This window comes from Morus notabilis, unplaced genomic scaffold (genome assembly GCF_000414095.1).
Source record: "Morus notabilis unplaced genomic scaffold, ASM41409v2 Scaffold269, whole genome shotgun sequence".
NCBI classification, from domain to species: domain Eukaryota; kingdom Viridiplantae; phylum Streptophyta; class Magnoliopsida; order Rosales; family Moraceae; genus Morus; species Morus notabilis.
The window spans coordinates 284,760-309,218 of record NW_010363284.1 but is presented as its reverse complement, the minus strand read 5'-3'; the positions used below and the strand labels follow the sequence as shown (position 1 = coordinate 309,218).

At 31.9% G+C, this 24,459-nt stretch overlaps 2 protein-coding genes across 3 annotated transcripts; one reads left to right on the top strand and one right to left on the bottom strand.

Annotated features, from left to right (window-relative positions):
* The first annotated feature begins 4,993 nt into the window (after positions 1-4,993).
* Positions 4,994-7,495, top strand: LOC21404237 (probable WRKY transcription factor 71). 2 transcript variants are annotated; one of them, XM_024169345.1, is made up of 4 exons: positions 4,994-5,830; positions 6,341-6,481; positions 7,002-7,282; positions 7,366-7,444. In XM_024169345.1, exons 1-4 carry the CDS (start codon positions 5,235-5,237, stop codon positions 7,383-7,385), a joined length of 1,038 nt encoding a protein of 345 aa, XP_024025113.1. In that variant the 5' UTR covers positions 4,994-5,234; the 3' UTR covers positions 7,386-7,444. The 2 variants fall into 2 exon arrangements, with proteins under 2 accessions (XP_024025113.1, XP_010102144.1); XM_010103842.2 differs by having other exon boundaries at positions 7,002-7,495.
* An 8,553-nt stretch (positions 7,496-16,048) lies between these two features.
* Positions 16,049-20,565, bottom strand: LOC21404236 (probable receptor-like protein kinase At2g42960). The gene is made up of 8 exons (XM_010103841.2): positions 19,990-20,565; positions 18,615-19,352; positions 18,415-18,519; positions 18,084-18,206; positions 17,604-17,774; positions 17,382-17,511; positions 17,016-17,225; positions 16,049-16,702 (listed from the first exon to the last, which is right to left on the bottom strand). Exons 2-8 carry the CDS (start codon positions 19,274-19,276, stop codon positions 16,571-16,573), a joined length of 1,533 nt encoding a protein of 510 aa, XP_010102143.1. The 5' UTR covers positions 19,277-19,352; positions 19,990-20,565; the 3' UTR covers positions 16,049-16,570.
* Between the last annotated feature and the right edge of the window lie 3,894 nt (positions 20,566-24,459).

Here is a 24,459-nt window from a genome sequence, read left to right as displayed (position 1 = left end):
CCAGTCAACTCCTTGCAATGGAATAAAACTAGTACGAACACATAAATAATGTGCACAAGGAAACTGTGCCACATCGTTTGCCATGATGACTTCTTTGAAGTTAACCAAAAATTATTCCAATCTGTACATCATCATATCAATTGGCGTTCAACATTTTGTGGTTCACTTGATATCCGCCGCAATACATGAGACAATGAAATTTTTCCTCTATTTTCCTGAATTATCATTATAACAAGAAATAATAAATAAACAAAGAAAAGCCATTACTATACATCCTATAATAATTTCCTTTTAACTTTTTATACTGTTTAATTTTGTTGATCTCAAGTAATCAATAATAGCTCTTTTAAATATTGGCCAAGTTAATCGGGTGAGAGAAAAGCTGTCTCCTTTAAACTACAAGGCAGATTCCGACAGTCAAGTGTGAAAACAAAATGTAGTGGACATGCCTCAACATTATTATTTAATTGCCTCTATACCAAACAAAATAAATTAGTATAGGAAGCGTAATACATGTATTACGCATTTATAGAATTTCCTTAGAGGAAAGGCATGAATCATATGAAACATTTATAATGAAAGTAGTCGCGACTTCGTGTGCACAGCCACAAATTCCCATATATACATTAATAAGAAAAAGTAAAGACATTATTCAAGAGGAGGTTTTGTTTGTCAAAATTAAACCTCCTTTTCAGCTCAATGCAGATCATGTACATTCCAAAATATTTAATTTTTTTAATTTTCTTAATTCCGATCTACTTTCTCCAAAATTAGCTTTCTAAAACAGAAAAAAAAAAAAAAAAATCAAATCTTGCAAGCATTTTTTCGGAACCCTATATATACTTGCACAAGCCCTATTAAAGTTAAAGATTCTCTTCTTTATTTGTTAGATCAACAATAGTCCACACTCCACATTATCAACTTAATAATGTATATATATATATGCATGTGATTTGAAATAACTTAAGATTAGTAAAAAAAAAAAAAAGAAAACCATACTTGCAACTTTATTTTGCCGCAGTTTCCTTATCAGACCAGACACATACTAATGGGCAACAAAATTCCAGCATTAATACAAGTTATCTGATCACTCTTTTGCTTTATTTTGTTATCAATTATTTTAAACTTAAAATAACTCCTCCGCATTTTAGGTTCAACTTTATACACGTAACAATCACTATCTTCTCACGAATATTGGCTTCAGATAACAAATTTTGCTTGACCGTAAAAAATTTAAAACATATTCCAAAAAAAAAAAAGTTGAATATTGTAATTTTAAAGTTAGCTGAGGTTGGGGGGGTATATATATATATATATGTGTGTGTGTGTGTGTGTGTGTGTGTGTGTGTGAACGTGTGTTTATTAGGATTTAAATTTTGATGATTTCAGTTTTTGTTAGTAAAGTGAGAGTTATAAAACTCTATACCGTTAAAAAAAAAAAAAAAAAAAAAAAAAAAAAAACCTATCAGTGTCTAGGGACATATTAAATAAATAGACCTGGTTTTCTAGTTTCATTAGCGATACACATATATATGTGTATGCATATATATTTATGTATGTGCACATGTATTTTTATGCATGTACTTAGTAAGGCCCTTCTCAAAAGGTATAAATGGTGCGTTTGTAGTGCTTCTTAGAGTCCAAAAGAACTTTTCTAGTCATTAAGGTGTTTGGTAAAAACTACAAAAAGTAATTTTTAAAGAATTTTTAAAGAATCTACAGTTAAAATCAGAAGCAACCCAAAAGGTAATTTTGACTTTTAGATTATGCGGAAATCAACATAGTACAATTAATGATTATCAACAAAGTTATATTAAATAATTAATTATTAATTAATATATAATATAATTAGTAATTAATAATTAATAATTAATAATTAATAATTAATAATTAATATTAAATTATAATTATCAATATGTAATATACTAATCAATAATAATTAATAATTAATATTAAATTATAATTATCAATATGTAATATACTAATCAATAATAATTAATAATTAGTAATTGATTATGAATAATTACTATGTTAATAATGTACTCATATTTATTAGATTATAAATAATTAATTAGTGTATTAAGAAAAATAATTAGTATATACATAATTTATTAATATTCCTTTTACTACTTAAATTATTAACTTTTAGTTACATAATTAATTAATTAATTATGTAACTAAAAGTTAATAATTTAAGTAGTAAAAGGAATATTAATAAATTATGTATATACTAATTATTTTTCTTAATACACTAATTAATTATTTATAATCTAATAAATATGAGTACATTATTAACATAGTAATTATTCATAATCAATTACTAATTATTATTTTTAATTATTTAGCATATTATTTATTATATATATAGTTTAATTACTAATGTACTCATTAATGATAATTTATCTATTATTATTATATTATTAATATATTAATTTTTATTTGCTAAATAATTATCAATTATTAATTACTTTATATATTGATTTAAGATTATTAATTATGGTTATTTTAACTAGCCACGGCAATTCAACCTCACAATTTATCAAACGCTATTACACTGTTTTTGGAATCAACAACACTTGTATAATTATAATTTACTAAATACTTAGCTGCTTTTTGTAACAGTTATTTTTTTCTTCAGCACAATTAAAAGTAATTTTTTTAAAATCTACAGCATTACCAAACTGGCTCAAAGAGGTAGAGATGGAGGATAGCTTTCGTGTTGGACTTAATTGATCCTTGGAGAGGGGTCCCGAAGGGTGGTGGGGAAGAGGGAATGGGAGAGTGATGGTTTAATAGTTGGGAAATTAGGAAAGAGAAGATTAATTAATTCCAATGAGAAAATTGGACCATACATGTATATATGAATAAATTGGATGTGATGCGCGCGCGGTATATGTAAATCAAGATTTTGCCATTATTTAAGCTGGTTTGATATTCAGAATTGTCACATCAATTTAATCTAAGGTTTTGGAAAAAGACCATACTGAGGATTTTCAATCACCAATATATATGCTCTTAATTGAGAATTTAAATCTTCCATGATTAAAGGAAGCTGGCATATCCTTTAGCGCTCTGTTTGGCTTCTTAGAAACCACCAACATGCACTTGCTTTTGTTTGTAGCTAACACCAAATAAATAAATAAGATAAGATAAATGCTAGTTAAATTACTAAATTGTACAAAACTGAGATATACATACATGTGTAAATATATATTATTAACTTTAAAAATTTAGATTTTAGTGATGAACATTAAACACATGTTCATATATATCATGACATGAATTATGCATACACAAGACAAAAAAGTAATTGATTAGATCCTGCTACACATAACATCCATGAAATCAACATATATGATATTAAAGTTCCAACTTGTTATTCTCAAAAGAAAAAAAAAAAAAAAAATTCGTCCCATCTTGTTGATTGGGAGTTTCATAAAAGAGACCCACAAGTTGTTTATCTGCTCCTAATAATAATTCTGTGTTCTACTTGTAACTTATTATTACACGTAAAACAATAGAGACAACAAAAGTAAAAATAAATTAATAATCACGCTCACCACTCACCTCCACAAATCACGAAATCATTAAAGTAATAATAAACTCGTTTAGTACTTCCCTAACAAAACATGAAAGAAGTAGAGAAAACAAAAAAAAAAAGGCGAAGAAGACAAGCAAAAAAGTAGGCTTAAAAGAAGCTGTTATGTCCTCTTGAGCCCTTTTTTTTTTTTTTTTTTTTTTGTGGTTTGTTTTTTGTTTTGAGTTTTTATGCCGTAAATCTCAAAACAACCCAAAATACAAAAATAATATTAAAAGAGCCCCTAAAATTGAGGGACATGGTAACGGAGATGACGTTGAATCCGAATCAGCAAGACATAGGCGTAATTGGGGAATTAGGGGGGCTGAAAACGGAAGAAGGTTGCTCCCACGTGCCGGTTACGGTCAAATGACGGTGCCGAATCCCTGACACGTGTAAGCCGTTCATGAGAACCGTAAACTTGGACAAACCTCTTTATATAGCTTGACTACTTTGTAACAAAATAAATATATTAATAAAATAAAATAAAGAAAGAAAAACGCTTTTAGTTTTAGCTTGACCGCTAATTCATAGCCTGAATACTGTACAAAATATATCATGCTACATTATTGCATCCATCTGAGCCGTCGCTTTGCTGTGATTTTTATGGTCAAACTAAATCAGTCTTAGATCAGTAGATTAACGATCAAGATCATTTTAGTTGCTGCTTTCTCTACTAGTTTTCTTACGTGCCTTGAAGGCCTAAACCACTGCTTTAATTAGAGTTTTAATACGATAACACTAAATTTTCTGCTTCTTGGAAACTAACCTAATAAATTAATCATATTGGTTAATACTAAGAGTTTTTACAAATTAAGAACATTGTTCAAAGAGATATTGAGTTTTTTTTCTTTTTTTTTTTCTTTACTTTCTATTTCGTCAAAGAAAGGTATTACATAAAAAAATAGCTAAAAATAGACTGGAAATATTGTTTAATTTCTGTCGCTTGGAATATGGTTTGACGCTAATTAATTTGTTTAATATGGTCCTGAAGATAAAAAATGATGCAAACCATTGAAGAGCATGCGTACGTCCCGAATATGTATAACATCTTGCATTTACCATCGTGTTAGTTGGTGGAAAACTCTTATCCCCCAGTCATTTCGTAGTTATGAGTTTAAGAAATATATATCAAAATATTATTAAAAAAAAATATAAAACATAACATTATGTGTAAGAGGAAAAATAATTAATGCTTAGGAATTAGATTGGGTTGGGGACCGCCAATTGTGTATTATGTTAACCCAAGGCCAAGTATGAGTAATTGTGGATAGGACACAGGTAGGAATAAGGCAAAAAGCAGTGTAAAGTGGCCAAAACCAAAAGGCTATCCTCCAAAAAAAAAAAAAAAACACCTTCTCTCTCCTTCTCTCTCCTTCTCTCTCTCTCTCTCCTCTCTCTCTCTCTCTCTCTCTCTCTCTCTCTCTCTCTCTCTCTCTCTCTCTCTCTCTCTCTCTCTATTCTAGAAAAGAAAACCTGTAGAAATAGTAGAAATCTAACCTAAAGCTCACACTTTCTCAAAAGAACAAAGCAGAAACGATCTAAAACCAGACTTTTTATTTCTCTACTAAGTTTAGCTATAGCATATATAGTTCTTGATCAGTGGTTTTTTTTCCCTTCTCTCTCTCCCTTGATCTCTCTGATCATCTCTTTCTCCATGTCAAATGATCATCAAGAAAGCACTCATGATCCACACCGGCCGTACAATAATGACCCTTTCACTTACAACACCCACGACTTCATCGACCGTTTCCCATTCCTTAACAACTACATGAACAATTCATCTATATTCTACACCCAATATCCCAACAGTAATAGTAATAATTTGGACCCCAATTCCTACTTGAGCTATGCCGACTGCCTCCATGGCAGCTCCATGGATCACTACAACACCCTATCCCGAGCCTTCGACATGTCGTGCGCCGCCTCGTCGTCGGACGTCGTTTCGGCTGCTCAGATCGACCACCCTCACGACATCGACAGCACTGCTACTACTGCTCCTGCTGCTGCTGCTGCTGCTAATAATAATCTGTTAAAGGTCGCCGCCGGGGTGGGGGATCAGTCGGCGGGTACTAGCGAGAACCCGTCCACGCCGAATTCCTCGATATCTTCCTCCTCGAACGAAGCTGGCGCCGTGGTGGAAGAAGATTCGGGTAAGAGTAAGAAGCTGGAAGAGGATAAGATGCAGCGTAAAGATCAGTCTGATGATCAAGATGGAGATGATGTTGAAGACAAGGGTGCATCAAAGAAAGTGTAGGTTTTCTGCTTCTCATGATGTACTAAAGAATTCTGTTAGTGGTAAATCATTTTAGTATGTTGTTGAAATAATAGAACTTGATTATCTTGTGTTTGGCTTCTTTTGAATCTTGAAGTGACTTTTCTGCATTTTCCCCTTTCGTATTGTTTGTTTTAATTTCCACCTATGAATTGTTATCATAATTTGACTTTTGGACTCATCACTTTCTTTACTCTACCATTTCATTTTTCCACATATGCAATTTCTACTTTCATGGCAAGAGAAAAAGGATAATTATTTATACGCAAAAAGAGCATAGGGCTGTCAGCTGGAACCCTAATTAATTAGATACATACATGATCATCAATATTCATTTTTCTGGAAATATTTCACCAATCAATTAAAGTTTTTTTTTTTCTGAATAATTCCAAGTAAAGCGTTTGTATCAATCTATGCTTATTATCATTATTACTAGATTGGATTGTGAAAATTGGGAAAATGTTAATCATGTGTTGTTTTGTAATTAGGACAAAGACTAAAAAGAAAGAGAAGCGGCAGAGGGAACCACGGTTTGCTTTCTTGACTAAGAGCGAGATCGATCACCTTGAAGATGGATACAGATGGAGAAAATATGGACAAAAGGCTGTTAAAAATAGTCCTTATCCAAGGTTTGCTTATTTCTTCAATTACCCCCACCAATTAGTTTAGTATGAACATGAAAAACACTAACATTGCTAGTAATTTAAGTAGTATTAGTGGATGTAGTAACCTAATCTCAAAATTCTCACAGCAATTGTTGGTTTGATGAAGTGCTACTGATTACATCTGTTAATTGCCAATTACATGTATGTTAGTCATATTGCAAGTACATGAAATTAAAGCTCACGCATGTGCCGCCTATAGCAATTGCATCAACATATCTACTAATCTCATATAAACATAGCTTAATGTTGAGTACATTATACGTTATGGAACTTAATTGACCATAAATTATTGATCCTTTATCACATGTGTCTCTCCCCGCCGATATTTGTCTTTACAAACCCTTAACAATTCTCCCCTTTTACTTTTAGTTTTGATTAGAAAGCGAGTTAAACATACCAAAAGAAATTTTAGAACTTTATGGCTAACTTATAACTAGCTTGTAATGCTTTCATCATTTTTTTTTTTTCTTTTTTTCTGTTTCAGAAGCTATTACAGATGCACTACTCAAAAGTGTACCGTGAAGAAGCGTGTTGAGAGGTCATTCCAAGATCCCTCAATTGTGATCACAACATATGAAGGGCAGCACAACCATCACTGTCCCGCCACACTCCGTGGCAGTGCGGCAGCCATGTTGTCGCCTTCCCTTTTTGCGTCGGCGGCTGCATCCGTGGGGCCAGCCCTGCCAGTACACGACTTCTTCACTCAGTTTCTCCCCATCAATGCCAATAATAATCATCATAATCATAATCATAATCATAATCAAGGTGAGGCCAGTTCTATTTTATACTCAAACCTCTCTCAGCAGTACCGCCAACAGCTTCAAGTTCCTGATTTTGGCTTATTGCAGGATTTAGTTCCTTCATTTAGTCGTCACAAGCAAGATCCATGAAAATCGATCCTCCATGTGTAGGGAGAATATATATACATAATATATATACCTACATATATAGTATATGCATGTTTTGTTTAATAATTATTTACTTTTTTTTTTTTATCAGGCTCTACTTTTTTTGAGTTTATTTTATCTTCTTTCAAATCTATTGCAACTCTTTCCAAATGTGTTTTGTCTGATTATATCTATGAATTCTCGCTCCTCCCTATGTCAAAATTACATGTAATAACTGATTAATTAGAATATTGTATTAATTAATGATCAAGTGGAGAACCATGGTAGCTCAAATTTCATGTTTTCGCTTGATGTATCCTTTTAAACCATGTTAGCTCATGTTATTATTTGCTATAATGGATGTACAATGTCTACAGTATCTAGTAGTGACCATGAAGGGAAAGAGCCACAATTTTCTTATAATACTCAATATCTTGGTCTTGTAATGTTAATTTATATATATAACGTGAAGTTCCTTTCAAAAATAAAATAAAGTAACGTAGACTTAGTAATTAAATTAGCTTATTAATTAAGGTGGGTGATCTATATATGCAAGTAAAATGAAGAATATAATTGTACACAGCTCCATTTTGCATTATTATGAGTTAAAGTAATTAGCTGAGAAGATATCAGTACTCGCCGTGAGTTCAGAGAGTTATATGCAAGTCAAACTTGGGGCCTGGTTATTTATAAATGGTTTTAACAAATATGTGCTAATAATAAGGTGCCGTGTTAGATTCCTGATAAGTGATAATTACACATTGGATATGTTACGTTGAATATAGCCAATGTGACTGTTAAAATGAACTAATCAGCCCAATTCAAAATTTAGCTAACCTGATCTGTATACAACATTTAAACGTGAATTAAAATACCTCATTATAAGTAAATTATATTTCAAGCTAATTATATACAATTGGCACGCTTTGTGCATGCTTGGTATGCATGTCATCAATCTATGCCCTAAAGTCGATTGCTGTATATGAGAGTGAAATATCAGAGAGAAGTGCTACTTATCAGTTAGGTGTTTAGTCAGATTATTAGCTTAGCTAGCATAATAAATTTGAAATAAAGCATTATTTTGGAAGCACCGGTGTACTAATTAATACCTTTCTCAGCGAAATGGAGGAATATATATTAATTAAGCATATACTTAGACTTCAGAGATTAAGCTAGCTCCAGCATTTGATTCGTGAATATTCTTTTATTTAACATGAAAATGGAAATGGAGATGACTACGTGAAATATATTAGTTTACAGAACGGAAAGAAAAATATACGCCACAGCAATTTATGAAAAAGTTACCACAAATCTTATATATAATTGTAGTGATTGGATCTTTTCTTTCTCGTTTATCAATTTCTACAGGTCTAAAACTAGTTGTATTTGTATTGCATACTAAGGATTTAATCTAACAACGGATTACGTACCCCTAAATCTTATATATATTAGGTTTCTGTGTATGTATATCTAGCTCAGTATGGGTGCCTGAATATGTATGTATATATAATTGAACCGTATGTACCAGATGTTCCATAAGAAAGCCATTGGCTCTGGTATAAGAATGTTTTATTGTTTTAAAATTGAACTAGGACATGAGCAATGATTCTGATCGTATCATGCAACACATTTGTGGGCGTCGAATAATGATCAGAATATATTTAAAACGTCAACAAAAAATTTATTGTTATGTCCCACCTGACAAAAAAATAACTTAATTTTAATGGTTAATCAAATTGATTCATCTATTAATTACTTGATAAATTGTGAGTACAATCAGATCATAGCTCAGGCAGAATGTTTTATATATGTATATTTTTTTCCTAAATTATTCCGATTTAATTAATATCAATTAGGGATATGTATAAATCGTCCTAGCGGTCAAATTTCGAATTATGCGCCTTTGAATTCGGCGGCCGAACATTGGCAGCTTTTCTAACATTTTTATCTGACCCTCAGCTGTACTGTCACTCTCTTCCTCTCTTTTTTTTTTTTTTTTTTTAATGAGCAGTATCGATCCACTCCAAAGATCACTTGTCCTCAACCTATTTAGTACAAAACTTGTCGAACAAATATTCTCTATGTGACGTTTATGATCAATTATTTTACTTGTAACCACTAGGCATAACGGATTTGTTTTTTGCCCTTAAATTTCAAAAAAAAAATTAAATTTAAGTTATAATTTTATTTTTTTATTTTTTTATTTTTTTTGTAAAATTTAACTTTTAACTTGAATTTAAGATTAAAATCTGAGTTCAAGTTTTTCCTTCAACTCAAGTTCTTAAACTTAAATTCAAGTTGATGAACAATATTTTTTATATTCTTAAAAACGTCATAACTTTTTCATTTTAATTCTGATTGAGATGATTTTTTTTCTATGCGTTCACAATGAAGAGACGAATAAAATCTCACCCATATACCCTATTAAAATTGTCTATCACCATTGAGTTTTTATTAAAATACTATCCAAATACAAATTCAAGTTTTGATCCACCCAAACACAAACTCAAAAAGATTATCATCTCAAACCATAACTCAAATATACACAACCAAACAAATTCAACTCAAGATTTACACTCAAATCATCATAACGCAAAAATGCAAACGAACAAGCCTAATATCTTTAGTAATATTATTAATCAAGCATCTACATATGTAAAAGGTATACATTTTTGTTATGTTCTAATACAATAAACTATTGGAAGCGTGTCTATACAATTTTGACCTTTTGATGTTCTTAGTATCAAATTATCATAAAGTATTAAGCCACTGGCCCACTTTAGTAGAGTCAACACTCATGATGAACTAATGCAAATCTTTGCATTACAAAGATTTGTATTGTCAAACTAATGATATTGCCAAGATTAATAATTAGTTCTCTCTCTCTGTTTTGTTTTTTTTTTTTTTTTTTTTACTTTTGATTTTGAAAAACGCTCAACAATATTGATAGTGATTAGGAGTACGTTTACATGCATTAATATTGTATCTGCAGTCATATATTTTGACTGAATATTTGCTGAAAATTTCAAGTGCGCTTCATTTTATTTTTCCAGAAGGTTTGCACTAAAAAGATTTTAGCAAAAAAAGAAAAAAGCACGCGTCACGAGTTGCACGAGTGAATAGTTAAATTATAACGAGATTCAACACAAATTCATGCTTTTCTTATAAAGGATACATGAAATTCTATGGGTTTCATTTTTTTTTTACTGGCAAGTTATAGACGACATGACGTTTCTTACAAATAACGGTGCGTGCTTTCCTTATCATAATGAAAGCAGCATATAGCTTCTAATTTCTAACTAAAACGACACGTCGGTTTTACAGAACGAAACATTCTACAGGACATATCGTTGACTGAGACATTGCTTAAAAGCTTAAAACGATAATATGTGGTACTGTTAAGTGGAGTAGAACTATGAGTTGTTTCTGTTACAGAAGAAAGGGAAAATTACAAGATAAGTTGTACAAATCATTCTGAAGTATAGTTATTTTTTCATTTTGTCCCGTGATTTTTGAAACTCGGTATGTGCACCACCTAACTATTATCTAAATATTACTTCATATTATATTAATTAAAATGTTAGCAAATTGTAAATATCTCCTTCATCCAATTCTTTAATGGAAACATGACATGACGATCAAGTAGAAGAGTTCAAATTTAATTAATGAGTTAAAAATGTTCATAATTATAAAAAAAAATGATTGAAATACTTAAACTAATCTTAATATTGAATTGAAAATAAGTAAAAAATTTGAAGATTTATTCAAAGAAATTATGATATATTTATCAATTAGATCATGAGGGTGAACTGCATCAATTAGGTATTGAGTATAGAACGAGATGAATTAGGTTTTTTGTGACAATGAGATTCATGTTCTACTGTCACTGTTATCGTTGGAGGCCAAAGTTATAGCAGGTAATTTGTATTGTATCTTAACTCAAGATGGCAAAGATTTTGGTACTCATACAAGAGTATATATAGGCGTAAAAGTGAGGATATATAATGACTAATCTAAAGGGCCTTGTTAAAGGAACTAGCTTAAGGCTATAAATGGGTGATCAGAATGATTATATTTTTAACATGGAAAGATGTTGTCTTGTAGTAACCAAGGAGAAAAAGGATAAGAGAGGGGAAAAATGTGAAGGAAGAAAGAAACTAAAGCAACATGAAAAGAAATGGGTAAAAGAGTGCTGTGATCAAAGTAAATGGTAGCACGACAGAATCACAAGAATGTGATAATAAATTCATGTGCATGCTTATGTTTGTATGTAAAGTTTATGAGCTTTTAAGTACGTCCATACACGATACATCATAATTAATTTTGATTTATGCGTGTTTTCAAAGAAGAATTATTATAACTGAACATTTTGTTCATAGGATTGTTGTACTTTTTCTTGTGACCTCGATAGACAAAGAATGATGAAAAATAAAACGGTGCATTGATCATTGGGGCATAAGTTCAAGATAGGATAAGCCACACCAATATGATGTTAAGCACGGTCTCTACTATTGTCACGAGTCAAGTATTGTGATGGGGCAACTGAGAATTTTTTTGACTGAACATGTCTTGTGTTAAATGAAAAGTACAATATCTATTTTAGAAATCTTATGTGATGCTTAACATGAACATGATACACGGTTCTATTTATTGAGAGTTACCTCATTATAGTTTTTCTAATGCAAGTCTACGTCATTGATAGCTAGATTGCTCGAAAGGTTGGCTGAGCTTCAAGTCTATGTATCTCATGATAATATATATACATATATATATATATATGCACATATAAATATATTAGAAAAATGATTTATATATGATTACCAACTCTTCATATTTTGTTGGTTATTTCACGAGTTAGGTTAGGGTGTTACATACACTGTCAAAGGTAATTTTGGTATTGAAAATTTGTTTGTGTGCCATTTTCAGCAAGCTTTTTTTTTTTTTTTATGGCAACATAAGATCATGTGATTGTGGTTGTGGAATTTGTTTGAAGTCCTATATAACATAAGTTGTGCCCGTGCCTATAAAATTAAGGGTTTTATTTTAAGTAGTACTTCAAGTTATAAGAACGAGTGGGGCACAAGAATTCGTTGGCCATGCCGGGCACATCAAGAGTCTTGATTGAGCCCGATTTATCATGAATTGGACAAGGACCGCGCTATTATACCATCTCCGAGCCAAGTTTAGCAGCCTATTTACAGTATGCCTTTTCCACATTGATGTCAAGTAGCCTTCTAAAACTTCAAGTAGTTATCAGGGCAACAAATTTTTCTTGCAACAGAAAAAAATAAATAAACAAAAACTCTTGCTAGCCACAGTTTCATTCATAACTTTTTATTTTTATTTTTTTTAAAAGGGCCTCATTTGGACGCTTGACGACGTTTGAAATACTACGGTGCTAGTTCATTTCTGTAGGTCTACAAGGACCAATATGTTATTACGTAATGATGGGCAGTGAGCATCACTAGACAGTCTAGACTGTTTTGTATTACTAATTTTTCATCGTATGTTATTGCCTAGCCAGTTGTCTATCGGTCTGATATATGTCTCATACTACAAGGATGTAAAAAGTTATAAAAAAAATAAAAAAAACAAAAATCGTAAGTGGGTATTGAAAAAATAACCTATCAGCAGGGTTTTGTTTAAAACGTTAGATTAAAATCATAAACTCATAGTTTTCGATATTTTTTAATTTCATATGATTTTGACTAGATCTAATATTTAAAAAAGTATAATACTAAAAGAGAGTACTTACTGTAAAAAGTTCCAGATATTTGGTCAATTCTGTGTTAACAATAATAAATAGTATCTAACTTAATTTCATATGATTTTGACTAGATCTAATATTTAAAAAAGTATAATACCAAAAGAGAGTACTTACTGTAAAAAGTTCCAGATATTTGGTCAATTCTGTGTTAACAATAATAAATAGTATCTAACTGTTCAGATCTTTAGTCATAGATTTGAATTATAATTCAACCTTTTTTGTTACAACGCTTTTAATAGTAAAAAGTTAAATTTCAGTTCAGGTTTTTTATTCAAACATATGTAAAAAGAAACACACCGTTAGTTTTCTAAAAACATCTCGTTGCCAAAAAAAAAAAAAAAAAAAAACAAACCAAGATCAACAGTTATACTACATAGTATCACTCTAATTAGAGCACCAACAAGAGGGACTCGTAAGTAGCAAAAAATGAATTATTATGTATATAAGCATCTCAAAAAAGATAATGCCAGCCACAGCTAAAACAACTAAAGATAAGTGAAACTTCAAAGGGAAGATTTGAAGAATTGAGAACCGACCAAAACAACCATAATACCAGTCTTTATTTATAATAACATCATGATGACCTAAGCGAATTCCCCCACTTGTAAGAGCCAAGGGAAAAATCCAAAATAAATGTGGCCATTTTTAAATTTGCAGCGTGTATGAACCAAAAAGTCAAAAGGTAGGACTAACTCGGAATTCAAACGTTGTGGCCAAGAAAGAACACTTGTCTGTTCAGTTATGATGAGAAACAATCATAGAGTAGGAGCACCCTATGGTAGTATCATTAATCTCAACTTCACGATTTAAATCGGACGGTACTTATGAAAGAGTCTAATAGTGCATTCAGAGAATCCTCTCACATATCCAGCTCGCCTCATACATTATGGACAATCCGATTCCAATATCACGGCCGTCAACTTCACGATTTAAATCGGACGGTACTTATGAAAGAGTCTAATAGTGCGTGCATTCAGAGAATCCTCTCACATATCCAGCTCGCCTCATACATTATGGACAATCCGATTCCAATATCACGGCCGAGATCAATGGTTCTATGAAACCTTACTATGAGGACTACCCCACCATAGAATCTCCCATTCTGAGTTATGGGGACGGACGTAGAAAAAAGCTCAAGCAAAAGCCAAAAAAACGGCTATCAATACGTACATGCTCCTTGTCAGCTGTAAATCTGACCCAAAACAGTCCAACCCCACAAAAGGGTATCTTTGACAATGTGATGAATCATTTGAATGTCAAAGTTTTACTATAGTTTTTAAAGGGTATTAATAAGGATGGTTTTAACTCTTTTTAGTATGTGATTTGTTTGGTGTCTGTTCTTTTAATTTAGATAAAATGATTTTGAACGTCATTAATTAGTGTAATTAAGTCTTTTCTATTGAGTTTTTTAATTTTTTTTACAGAATTGATCACATATAAAGCATGTGATCTTATAAAAGAGGGTATTTTAGTAAAATACCATAGTAAGGGTATTTTTATTTTTTGTTTTTTTAAAAGGAAAGGAAAAAAAAAAAAAAACCCCTAAACTCATAAACTTAGAAGGAAAAAAAAGGGAGGAGAATCTAAGGGCCGCCTTTAATTGGATTAGAGATGGGCCCCACATACCAAGTTGGAGAAAATAAGTGCTGAAGTAAAGAACTAAAACCCCTATTTTTATCTTCGTCCTAAAAAAATAGATCCCGACTTCTCTCTTAAACGCAGGCAGCGACCTCCAGTTCGCCCTTTATTGTCGGCGACCTTCGATTCATGACGGAAAGCGTGATTTCTTCGCGACCTGTTGACCCACGGAGGAGATCAGTGCGATTTCGTCAAGACTCATCGCGGCGCAGATTTCATTGCGACTAAGATCGCGATTCTTGTTGACCGCGAAGGAGATCGGTGCGATTTCGTCAAGACCCGTCGCACAGTGGATTTCATTAGCACGAAGATTGCAAATCAGATTAGCGCGATTGCGTCAAGACCCGTCGCGCGGCGGATTTTATCATGACGAAGATCGCGATTCTCGTTGACTCGCGAAGGAGATCGACGCGATTTTGTCAAGACCCATCCCTATGCGGCAGATTTCATAGCGATTCATCATGGCTGTCGCGATATCAACGTGATTAGCTACTACTGACGTCATGGAGGTCATCGCGATTTGCGACCCCTGATCGTGATGGTGGCCGCGATTCCTCGTGACATCTCGACTGAAATCACGACTTGCCGTGACAGAGGTCGTAACAACTGGGCGGCGAGTTTGGGTCCAAATCCCGGCAAGATCCAACCAATTTTCTTTTTTCTTTTTTCTTTTTGGTTTTTTGTTTTTAATTATTAGTGAGTTGATTTATGTGAGGAATATTTTTGTAACTTTACTATGAAAGTGACATGTCTGAAGATCACGTGTATAAAATCGTTTAAAATTTGACGAAGTTAGATTGAAAGGACTAAATTACACTAATTTAATGACATTAAGGACTATTTTATCAAAATTAAAAGAATAAGAACCAAACTGTCATTTACTTAAAAAGTTAAAGATCGTCCGTGCCAATTACCCCTTTTTAAATGGATTTACAAAGGACCAGCATGTAAATGCCAATAATAGTCAAGATGTCTTAAAATGTACTTTCAGGAGACAGGGTATTATGATTCATCAAGAGGAGAAAGACTTGTACATGTATTTTTTTTTTTTTTTTTCACTAGAGATCAATCAAAGAAAGTGAGGAAGGAGGAGTTGAGCAAGTGACATAATGGACTGAGCATGATGATTCTGCAACCAAAGGGGAAGGCATGACTGCTTAACGAGAAAAGGAAAGGATCATTGATTCAATTGCTTTGATATTTTCTAGAGCAAAATGTTAAATTGACCAAGAAAGGGGAAACAGGAGAAAAGTGAAATCAATTAATAGTTTGTTCAGCATCCCAAGTATAGTAATCCAGTGACAAATCAGAAAATTTAAAAAAAAAAAATGAAAACCAAAAAAGAAAAAAAAAAAGACCAAGAAATATAATCATGTATGAAATAGACAGCCCACTGTCCCGAAGACATGTCTGTACAACAAGTGCCTCTTGTATCTATCTCTGTATCTCTCTCAGCAAACCCAATTAATGGGGTTGGGACTTTTGGGAACTTGGGAACACTTGTCTTTTTTCTTGACTTGGGAACACTTGTCTTTTTTCTTGAATGATCTTATGCCTGAGAAGGCAATACTGAAACAACAACAGCTAAACTCCTCATGAGCCAAATGGGGCCATCTCCAATACAAGTTTTAGCTTAGATTCAGAAAATTTATCTAAAAATAAACTTTGAGGTGTATGTTGTATTAACGAGTTACTGAAAGCTTTTACTCTGGTAGATGAGAAGGAAAATCTTCTTGCCCGGGGTGATGTGTTTGGTCAGTCCTATCCATGAGTCGTCTCTGAGGCTTGGCTTTCTGTATCCCCTGGCTTGTTTGGTATTTCAGTTGAACCAGATATCTCATTCATTGATTCAATTTCCATGCTGGTTGTTCGGCTCTTTCTGTTTCTTCGATCCTGTATAATGCCGCACACATAAATTACGGAAGCAACTGGACAACAAATTTGGGAGTACAAAGTTAAAGCTGGAGGATTTTCACAATAAGATAATGTTTCCGGAAAATTAGCATGTGATTTAACATTTAAAAGGAAGACATGTTCCACGGTGATAAAGTAGATATTGTAGAAGCAAGGTGAATAACCTACTTCAGCAACTCTTTATAGTATCTAAAGTCTAAACCAGTATCAATTATGTGCCCAAGTCTAGCGATTTCCTTGAGATAATAAGAGAAAATAATTAGTTCCATAAGAAAAAGAGGAAGATGAGCACCTCGCGAAATAGGTACTCGTCAGTTTCAAGCATTCGCACAACATGACTCATTTTGGGCCTCTTTTCTGCATCAGGATCAACACATCTAAGAGCAACAAGAAGGGCATGTTTTAAAACACGCATAGCGGGTTTAACTTCAAGGTTTGGATCCACAACCTCCTCAAATCTTCTTGTGCCCACCATCATCTTTAACCACTCAATAAGATTAACCTGCCATGAGTTTATACAACAATCTGAATAGACGTCTTTGCACAAGACAGTAAAAGTTGCAAAACAGTAGGCAATATTGGCTGAGAATCAAAGGGAGTGAACAGTCAAGTAAAATATGATGAAGACAAGTAGAAACACAGATTAAGAATTACATACCTCGTTAGCTGGGCGCCCATAGTCCACGGGATCTCTTCCAGTAACTGCTTCAAGCAGAAGGACGCCAAAGCTGTATATGTCGCTTTTCTCATTTAACAGGCCAGTATTAGCATATTCTGGTGCCACGTAACTGAAAATAACAAAATGAACCAGTTCTTCGTTTCAAATCAGATGATACTTTTATGGACAGACTATTTGTAGGGAATTAACATTTATGCATACCCAAATGTCCCCATTACTCTAGTTGTGATGTGGCTCTCTCCCGAATCCAAGAGTTTGGCCAGTCCAAAATCAGAAACCTTCGCATTAAACTCATCATCAATCAAGATGTTGCTTGATTTTATGTCTCTATGAACAACTTTAGGTTCTATTGCTTCATGTAAATAAGCAAGCCTGCAGTTCAATAGCGGAATTTATTCTTCATTTTCGTTCATATTCCAATTTCCAAAGCAAATTTGCAAAAGATTAAGATAAGAATGGAAGAAAGTTTGCAAAAGTTAAATATTGCTATATGAAATATACCAACATTAAAGCACCAGAAAGAAGAAATTAAAGAGGACCGTGCAATGTTTAGTTGTAACAGATGAGTTCTAGAAAAATGAAGTTGGAAAAGAGAATTGTAACCAATGAAGCTAATATCTGCTACATAGGAATTTGGCTCCACAGAATATTTAACAATGTTGAGCTGAAGAATGAACTTACGCCTTAGCAGTACCAAGAATCACTTTCATGCGAGCCTCCCAAGTCAGGGTGCCATGATGGCGCATGGCCCCGTGTAGCCACTGTTCAAGGTTTCCATTGTTCACATATTCATAAACCAGCATCCTGTGAAAGAAAAGTGAGTATAATGAAACTTTAAAAGCCTAAGCCAAGCTTTTGTGGGAAAAAATATGGGGAAAACATAATAAAACAATTTCTATGGCATCTAATACATTACTTTAGATCAGAATGACATATTTTAGTAATATAATGCTAGAGTGGACCAATCAAGAAAAGAATAAATAAACTGATCAGAAACGTAAATGAATCTAACCTGTGAACTCCTTCTATGCAATAGCCAAGGAGCCGCACTAGATTCTTATGCCGGACATGGCCTATAGCTTCCACTTCAACTCTAAATTCTTTCTCTGCTTGTCCCCTACATAGAGGTAGAAAAATGTAGTCATAATGCAGGTTTCATTGAGAAGAAACTGCTAAACAAAAGAGGTCCTCTAATGTTTATCATTTGCTTACAGATTATTAAGAAGCTTTTTCACGGCCACCTCAGCTCCATTTATCAGTCTGCCCTTGTAAACAACCCCATATCCACCTTCACCAAGCACATTCTCTGCAGAAAAACGATTAGTCGCAAACTCAAGATCCCTAAGTGTAAACCAGTGGCCCCAACCAAGATGTGAAATTTCTGGCAAGCCAATTAAAGGAGAAGCTGTCACAAGCCCTGCATAGGATGAAGGCTGCTTTCGGACTGTCCCAGAGCTTCCTTCTTCCCCTGACTGAGAACTACCTGCCCTCTCATGATGATAAACTGAGCTGCATTGACTCATGTCATCAGGATCGCTTGATTTGCTCACACCCAAATGAACTAACATCTTTTCTGAATTCTTATCGCTCGATTTATCATGAACTGTCAGAAACAAACTCTCAGCGTGATCATGGGTACCCTGAGTCCCAACCCTGTCAACCTTGATATCTTTTGATACATTTGGGATTTGGGTGTGTGCAAACTTGTCCAAGGATCTCCTAGATTTTCGCCGAAATGAGACCCATATGGACAAGAAGCAAAGGATCAAAACAATAAATGCCCCAACACAAATCCCAATCAAAACCCATAATTTTAAACCCAAGAATGATGTCTTTTTCGACATTTCTGCATTCAAAGAACTGTCGGACGACATTGCTGATTGTCTAGACAAAAACCAAAACTCAACCAGGGTCTAATTATCGATTCCGAAGACGTCAAAACATCTCCACCTGAATGACAGAAACGTCTCAGCCATCTGAGTTTTGTAATAATGTCTTATATGACTTTTGAATACAAATCAGAAAATAAATAAACACGCCTACAGAATAATCTACACTCAAGTATTACACGTTTGATGCTACCCAGATAATTAAATGTCATGTCCCCATCTCTGCATAACACTCACACGGCAGAGTAAAAGCAATCTTATTGAAATTCAATTTGAAGGGAAAAAAAGAAATCCAAATGCTATAAAAAAAGTAGCTTGCTTAGATAGGCATAGTCATTCACATTTTAATCACAATTTAGTGATTCCAAAAGTGAACTCAAGCAGTATCAGTCAGGCACATTGTGTTAAAAGAAAAAGTGATGCACGAAATCAATTGGCACATGCCATCACAACAAAGAAACCGCAACAAATTCCACACTCCGTGAAAAAGCAAAGCAAAGCAAAGGTCTTATCCATGAATAAATCAAAACCCATATCCATATCCATCAGAAAAAGGGGAGAAATCTCATAGAGCATCTCTTATGATTCAAGTAAGAGACCTCAAAAAGAGAAAAATGTGAGTCATGTAAACCAACCCAAAAAAAAAAATCAAAAAATCAAAAAGTGATTGAAAGAATAAAGGAGAGGAAAGCAATGACCTTTGAATTGCTTTGATCTAAGTAAGGTTTGCTAACCCCCTTGATCTTCTTCCTTGAGGAGCCAGAGAAGCAGAGGAAAGGCTTCTTTCTGAACCAAGAGAGACCCAATGCGCATAGATAGGCCAATGTAGACCTGAACAAGAAGAAGAAGAAGACCAAAAACCCAGAAGCCTCAAAAGGAGAAGTAGTTTACAAGTAGGGGTTTGTGGCCTCAAGTGGGCCAAAACCGAATTCCAGAGAAAGAAAGAATGACAATAATAAACAAAATAAAAAAAAAGAGGTAAAATAAGGTAAGGCCAGACAAAAATATAATCTTTTTGAAGGGAAAATGTAGAGGAGAAAGAAATGGGGGGATTAAATTATGTATAAATATAAAGTGGGATTTGGGAGACAACAAGGAAAAGTGGGTAAAATGGTTGGTGGGTTTTTTGTGAGTGTGAATGAGAAAGAGAAGACAGAGAAGGGGCCTGAGCGAGCTGGAAAGGACGGAGAGGAGAGGAAGCTTGGTTTGCAATGGAGGAAATCAGAGAGAGAGAAACAGTAAAGGAAAAGCAAAAATGTGAGGTGAACAGTAATGGAGGGCATTTATAACTGGGTTGAAAAATAAAATAAATTCATTCATTTGAGCAAGATAAAAGTAGAGAGAGAGCGAGACAACCCAACAGGAGGGAACTCCAAATCTAGCTTTGGCTTTTGAGGTCTACTTACCAAACTGTCCTCATCTCCCTTATTCTCTTTAAAAAAAATCTTAGATCTTGCTCTTTTTATAATTTAAATTCAGAACTTGAGTTCTTGTATAGTATTTTTTATTATAAAAATTTAAATTTAATTTTTTTATTATAATATTTTTTTCTTACATATATAACACAAGTTATTAACGTTGTGAAATAAAATACTTTAAAAGAATTTTAATTTAAAATTATTATAATATATTTTTCTTTCATACATAGCACAAATTATTAACGTTGTGAAATAAAATACCTTAAAAGAATTTTAGTTTAAGATTAAATAATAATAGAGCACCACAGTCTGTTTTTCACTGCATGTTTTGCAATTTGACAGAGTAGTGAAGTTCCATTAAGTGGTTTAACGGTCACACGTGAGTCCGTTCACTTCGCTGATTCGAATTTGTAATTCGAGTTGAGATGTGATTTTATGTGAGAGTTTTTTACTGTAGCAAAAAAGTTAGATGTGATTGTTTATGAGAGCTTTTTACTGTAGTAAAACTCGAATTCTAAACTCGAATTGGTGAAGTGAATGGGAACATTTCTTTTTTATTTTGGTATTCACAGCCTTTATAATTTTGCTCGTCATTATAAAGGCATTTATATAGATACTAGTTAAAACGCGCTACGCGTTGAGTGTTCACTATATTATATTATATTTTTTGGATATGCAAATTTAGAATTTATTTAAAGTTTAATTCTGCTATTCTCTTTAGAGTTTAACTCAATAAAAATAAAATTTCAATAGAACAAATTATAAAAAAAAAGTATTGGGGTAAAATGACAAAAACAATAAAAGTATAAAAAATTAAATGAGAATGAAACTTGAAGGTCAATTTGATGAAGTAAACATTTAAAAGGATGTAAAAGAATATTTAAGGAATACATTAAAAAAAAGACTCTTACTTAACAAAGACACAAGAATGTAAGGAAAATTGAAAATACGTAAATGAGGATACATTTAGAAAAAAATTATTTTAACAAAGACAAATTGAGAAAGGAAAATAATCTAATGAAGTAGATTTGAAAATATATAATAATAAAGGGTAAAGCAATATAAAAAAAATAAAAAGGGAGAAGAAATGAAAAGAAGGGTCAAAAGTATAATTAAAAAAATGAGAGATCAAAAGAAAAACAAAGGGATGGACATATCATAAAAAATAAAGAAAAAACAGAACGTAAGGAAGAAAAGAGAATTAATACGTTGCCAAAGAAGAGCTAAATAATTAAAACGGTTGTGTAAAAAAGCTGTTTAAACGTGTTTGTCAAAAAATTGTTTAAGTGAGCTAATTAAAAACATATTTATAAGAAACATTTTGATATAATAAGCATTACATTAACTAAATTAAATAGGGGCACATTCGTAAGAATTTATTTAAAAAGAGCAAGAGGGGAAATACAACTATTTGAAAAAAAGCACATCAAACGATAATTAAAATACACCTGAGTCTCTTGCAAGGAAAAAAATAAAAAATGAAATACAGATACATTTGAAAGAAATTATTTTAAAATATACAAAGCCTCTGGCAAGGAAAAAAAAATGAAATATGGATACATTTAAAAGAAATTATTTTAACCGAAACAAAATGATGAAAAAGTTATTTCAAAAAGACATATAAAAAAATAAGGTGCATATGAACTTTAAGCAAAAAATAAAAATAAAAAAAACCAAAATAGGAAAAAATCAAAAAAAGTAAAAAGCAAAATATAAAAAAAAAAAAAAGGGAGCAAAGAGAGATTGACACATGGTCAAGGTAGAGTTAAACTTCTTTAGCTCTTTTATATATATGTACTAGTTATAAGCATGCGCCCTGCATGTGCATTCTTTATATTTTATATGAAAATTTAAAATTTCTTTTAATATTTACTTGTATTTGTTTATTACTCACCTAATAATTGAATTTAATATAAAAAAACAAAAAAAGTTTAGTAAAGCACATTTAAAAGGAAAAAGAAAACGAAAAAATCACATAGTAAATTATTTGTGGACTACATATAAAACGAATTATTTTAAATAGAGTAAAGTGAGAAAAAATCATGAAAGAACTTTGCAAGAAGATTAAATTACAAAAGCTCACTTTGCAAACGATTAAAGAAACACCATAAAAAAAAAGCAAAAGAAGAATAGAAATAAGAAATAGTAAAAATAAACAAAAAGAAAGATTAAAATAAGAAAATGTAAAAAATAAAAATAAAAAAAGAGAGAAATTTGAGGTTAATATGTGGCAAAAAGAGAATCAACATTTTTTGTCTCTTTTATGTATGTTAGATTAGATTTAGGTGAGTAATAATATTTAGTTTTATTTATTTATTAATCACCTAATAATTGAGTTTAGTATAGTAAAAATAAACAAAAAGAAAGATTAAAATAAGAAAATGTAAAAAATAAAAATAAAAAAAGAGAGAAATTTGAGGTTAATATGTGGCAAAAAGAGAATCAACATTTTTTGTCTCTTTTATGTATGTTAGATTAGATTTAGGTGAGTAATAATATTTAGTTTTATTTATTTATTAATCACCTAATAATTGAGTTTAGTAAAAAAAAATAAAAAAGAAAAGAGTTTAGTAGAGCATGTTTAAAAGGGAAAAAAAGATTAAAAAAATCACCTAGTAAATTATTAGTGGAGTACATATAAAATGAATTATTTAAATAGAGTAAGGTGAGAAAAAAAAATCATGGAAGTACTTCGTAAGAAGATTAAATTACAAAAGTTCACTTGATAAACGATTAAAAAAACATTAAAAAAAGCAAAAGAAGAATAGAAATAAGAAAAAATAAAAATAAACAAAAGAAATATTAGAAATAAAAAATGTAAAAAATAAAAACAAAAGAGAAAATTTTGAGGTTGACATGCGGCAAAAGGAAAATTAACATTTTTGGTTTATTTATGTATGTTAGATTACATATGTATATGTAAAAGCAAAAAAGTAAAAATAAATAAATAAAGTAAAAATAAAAAAAATAAAAAAGAAAGGGAGTAAAGAGAGATTGACAATGGCCAAATGAGAGCTAAACTCTTTTGGCTCTTTTATATATAAATATAAGATAAGATCTAAGATATATTTGTAATTGGTAAGAAAATTATTATGTTAGGGGGTTGGAGATCACATTTTATTGTTCTGCAACATTTTCGGTATTTTTTTTTTATGAAGTTGAAATCTCTAAGCATTTAACACCATAAAACTAGAGAATACCTTTCTTCAATCAATAAATATATGGAGAGGGGAAAAAAAGGCAGATTGAGATTGCATTCAAAACATTGAAATTTGAAGTGGCGGGAGACAATAATGAGTGAAATTAAGTTTCTATGGATACATAGGACATTTAATTTTGCAATGGTTAGGAAATGAAAACTCCAATTATTCAATGAAAAAAATAGAATTGCATCTGGTCCTATGTGCATATCATAATTCAGTGTAGTTAGTGCATTAATGTCCGCAAAAATCAGGATATCAATTCCATATCGCTAAAAAAAGTTCGGGATTCAAAAACTAAGGGGTTGTTCTTTTGTAATAAAACTCAGAAAAAATTTAAATTCGAGTTATAATTTTATTTAAGTTTATGTTCTTTTGTAAAATTTGAGTTTGAACTCGAGTTTAACCCTAAACTCAAGTCTGAACTCAAGTTTCCCCTTCAATTCGAGTTTATAAACTCGAACTCAAGTTAATAAACAATATTTTTTCTTTTCTTAAAAATATCATAACTTTTTCGTTTTAATTCTGATTGAGATGATTTTTTTGTATG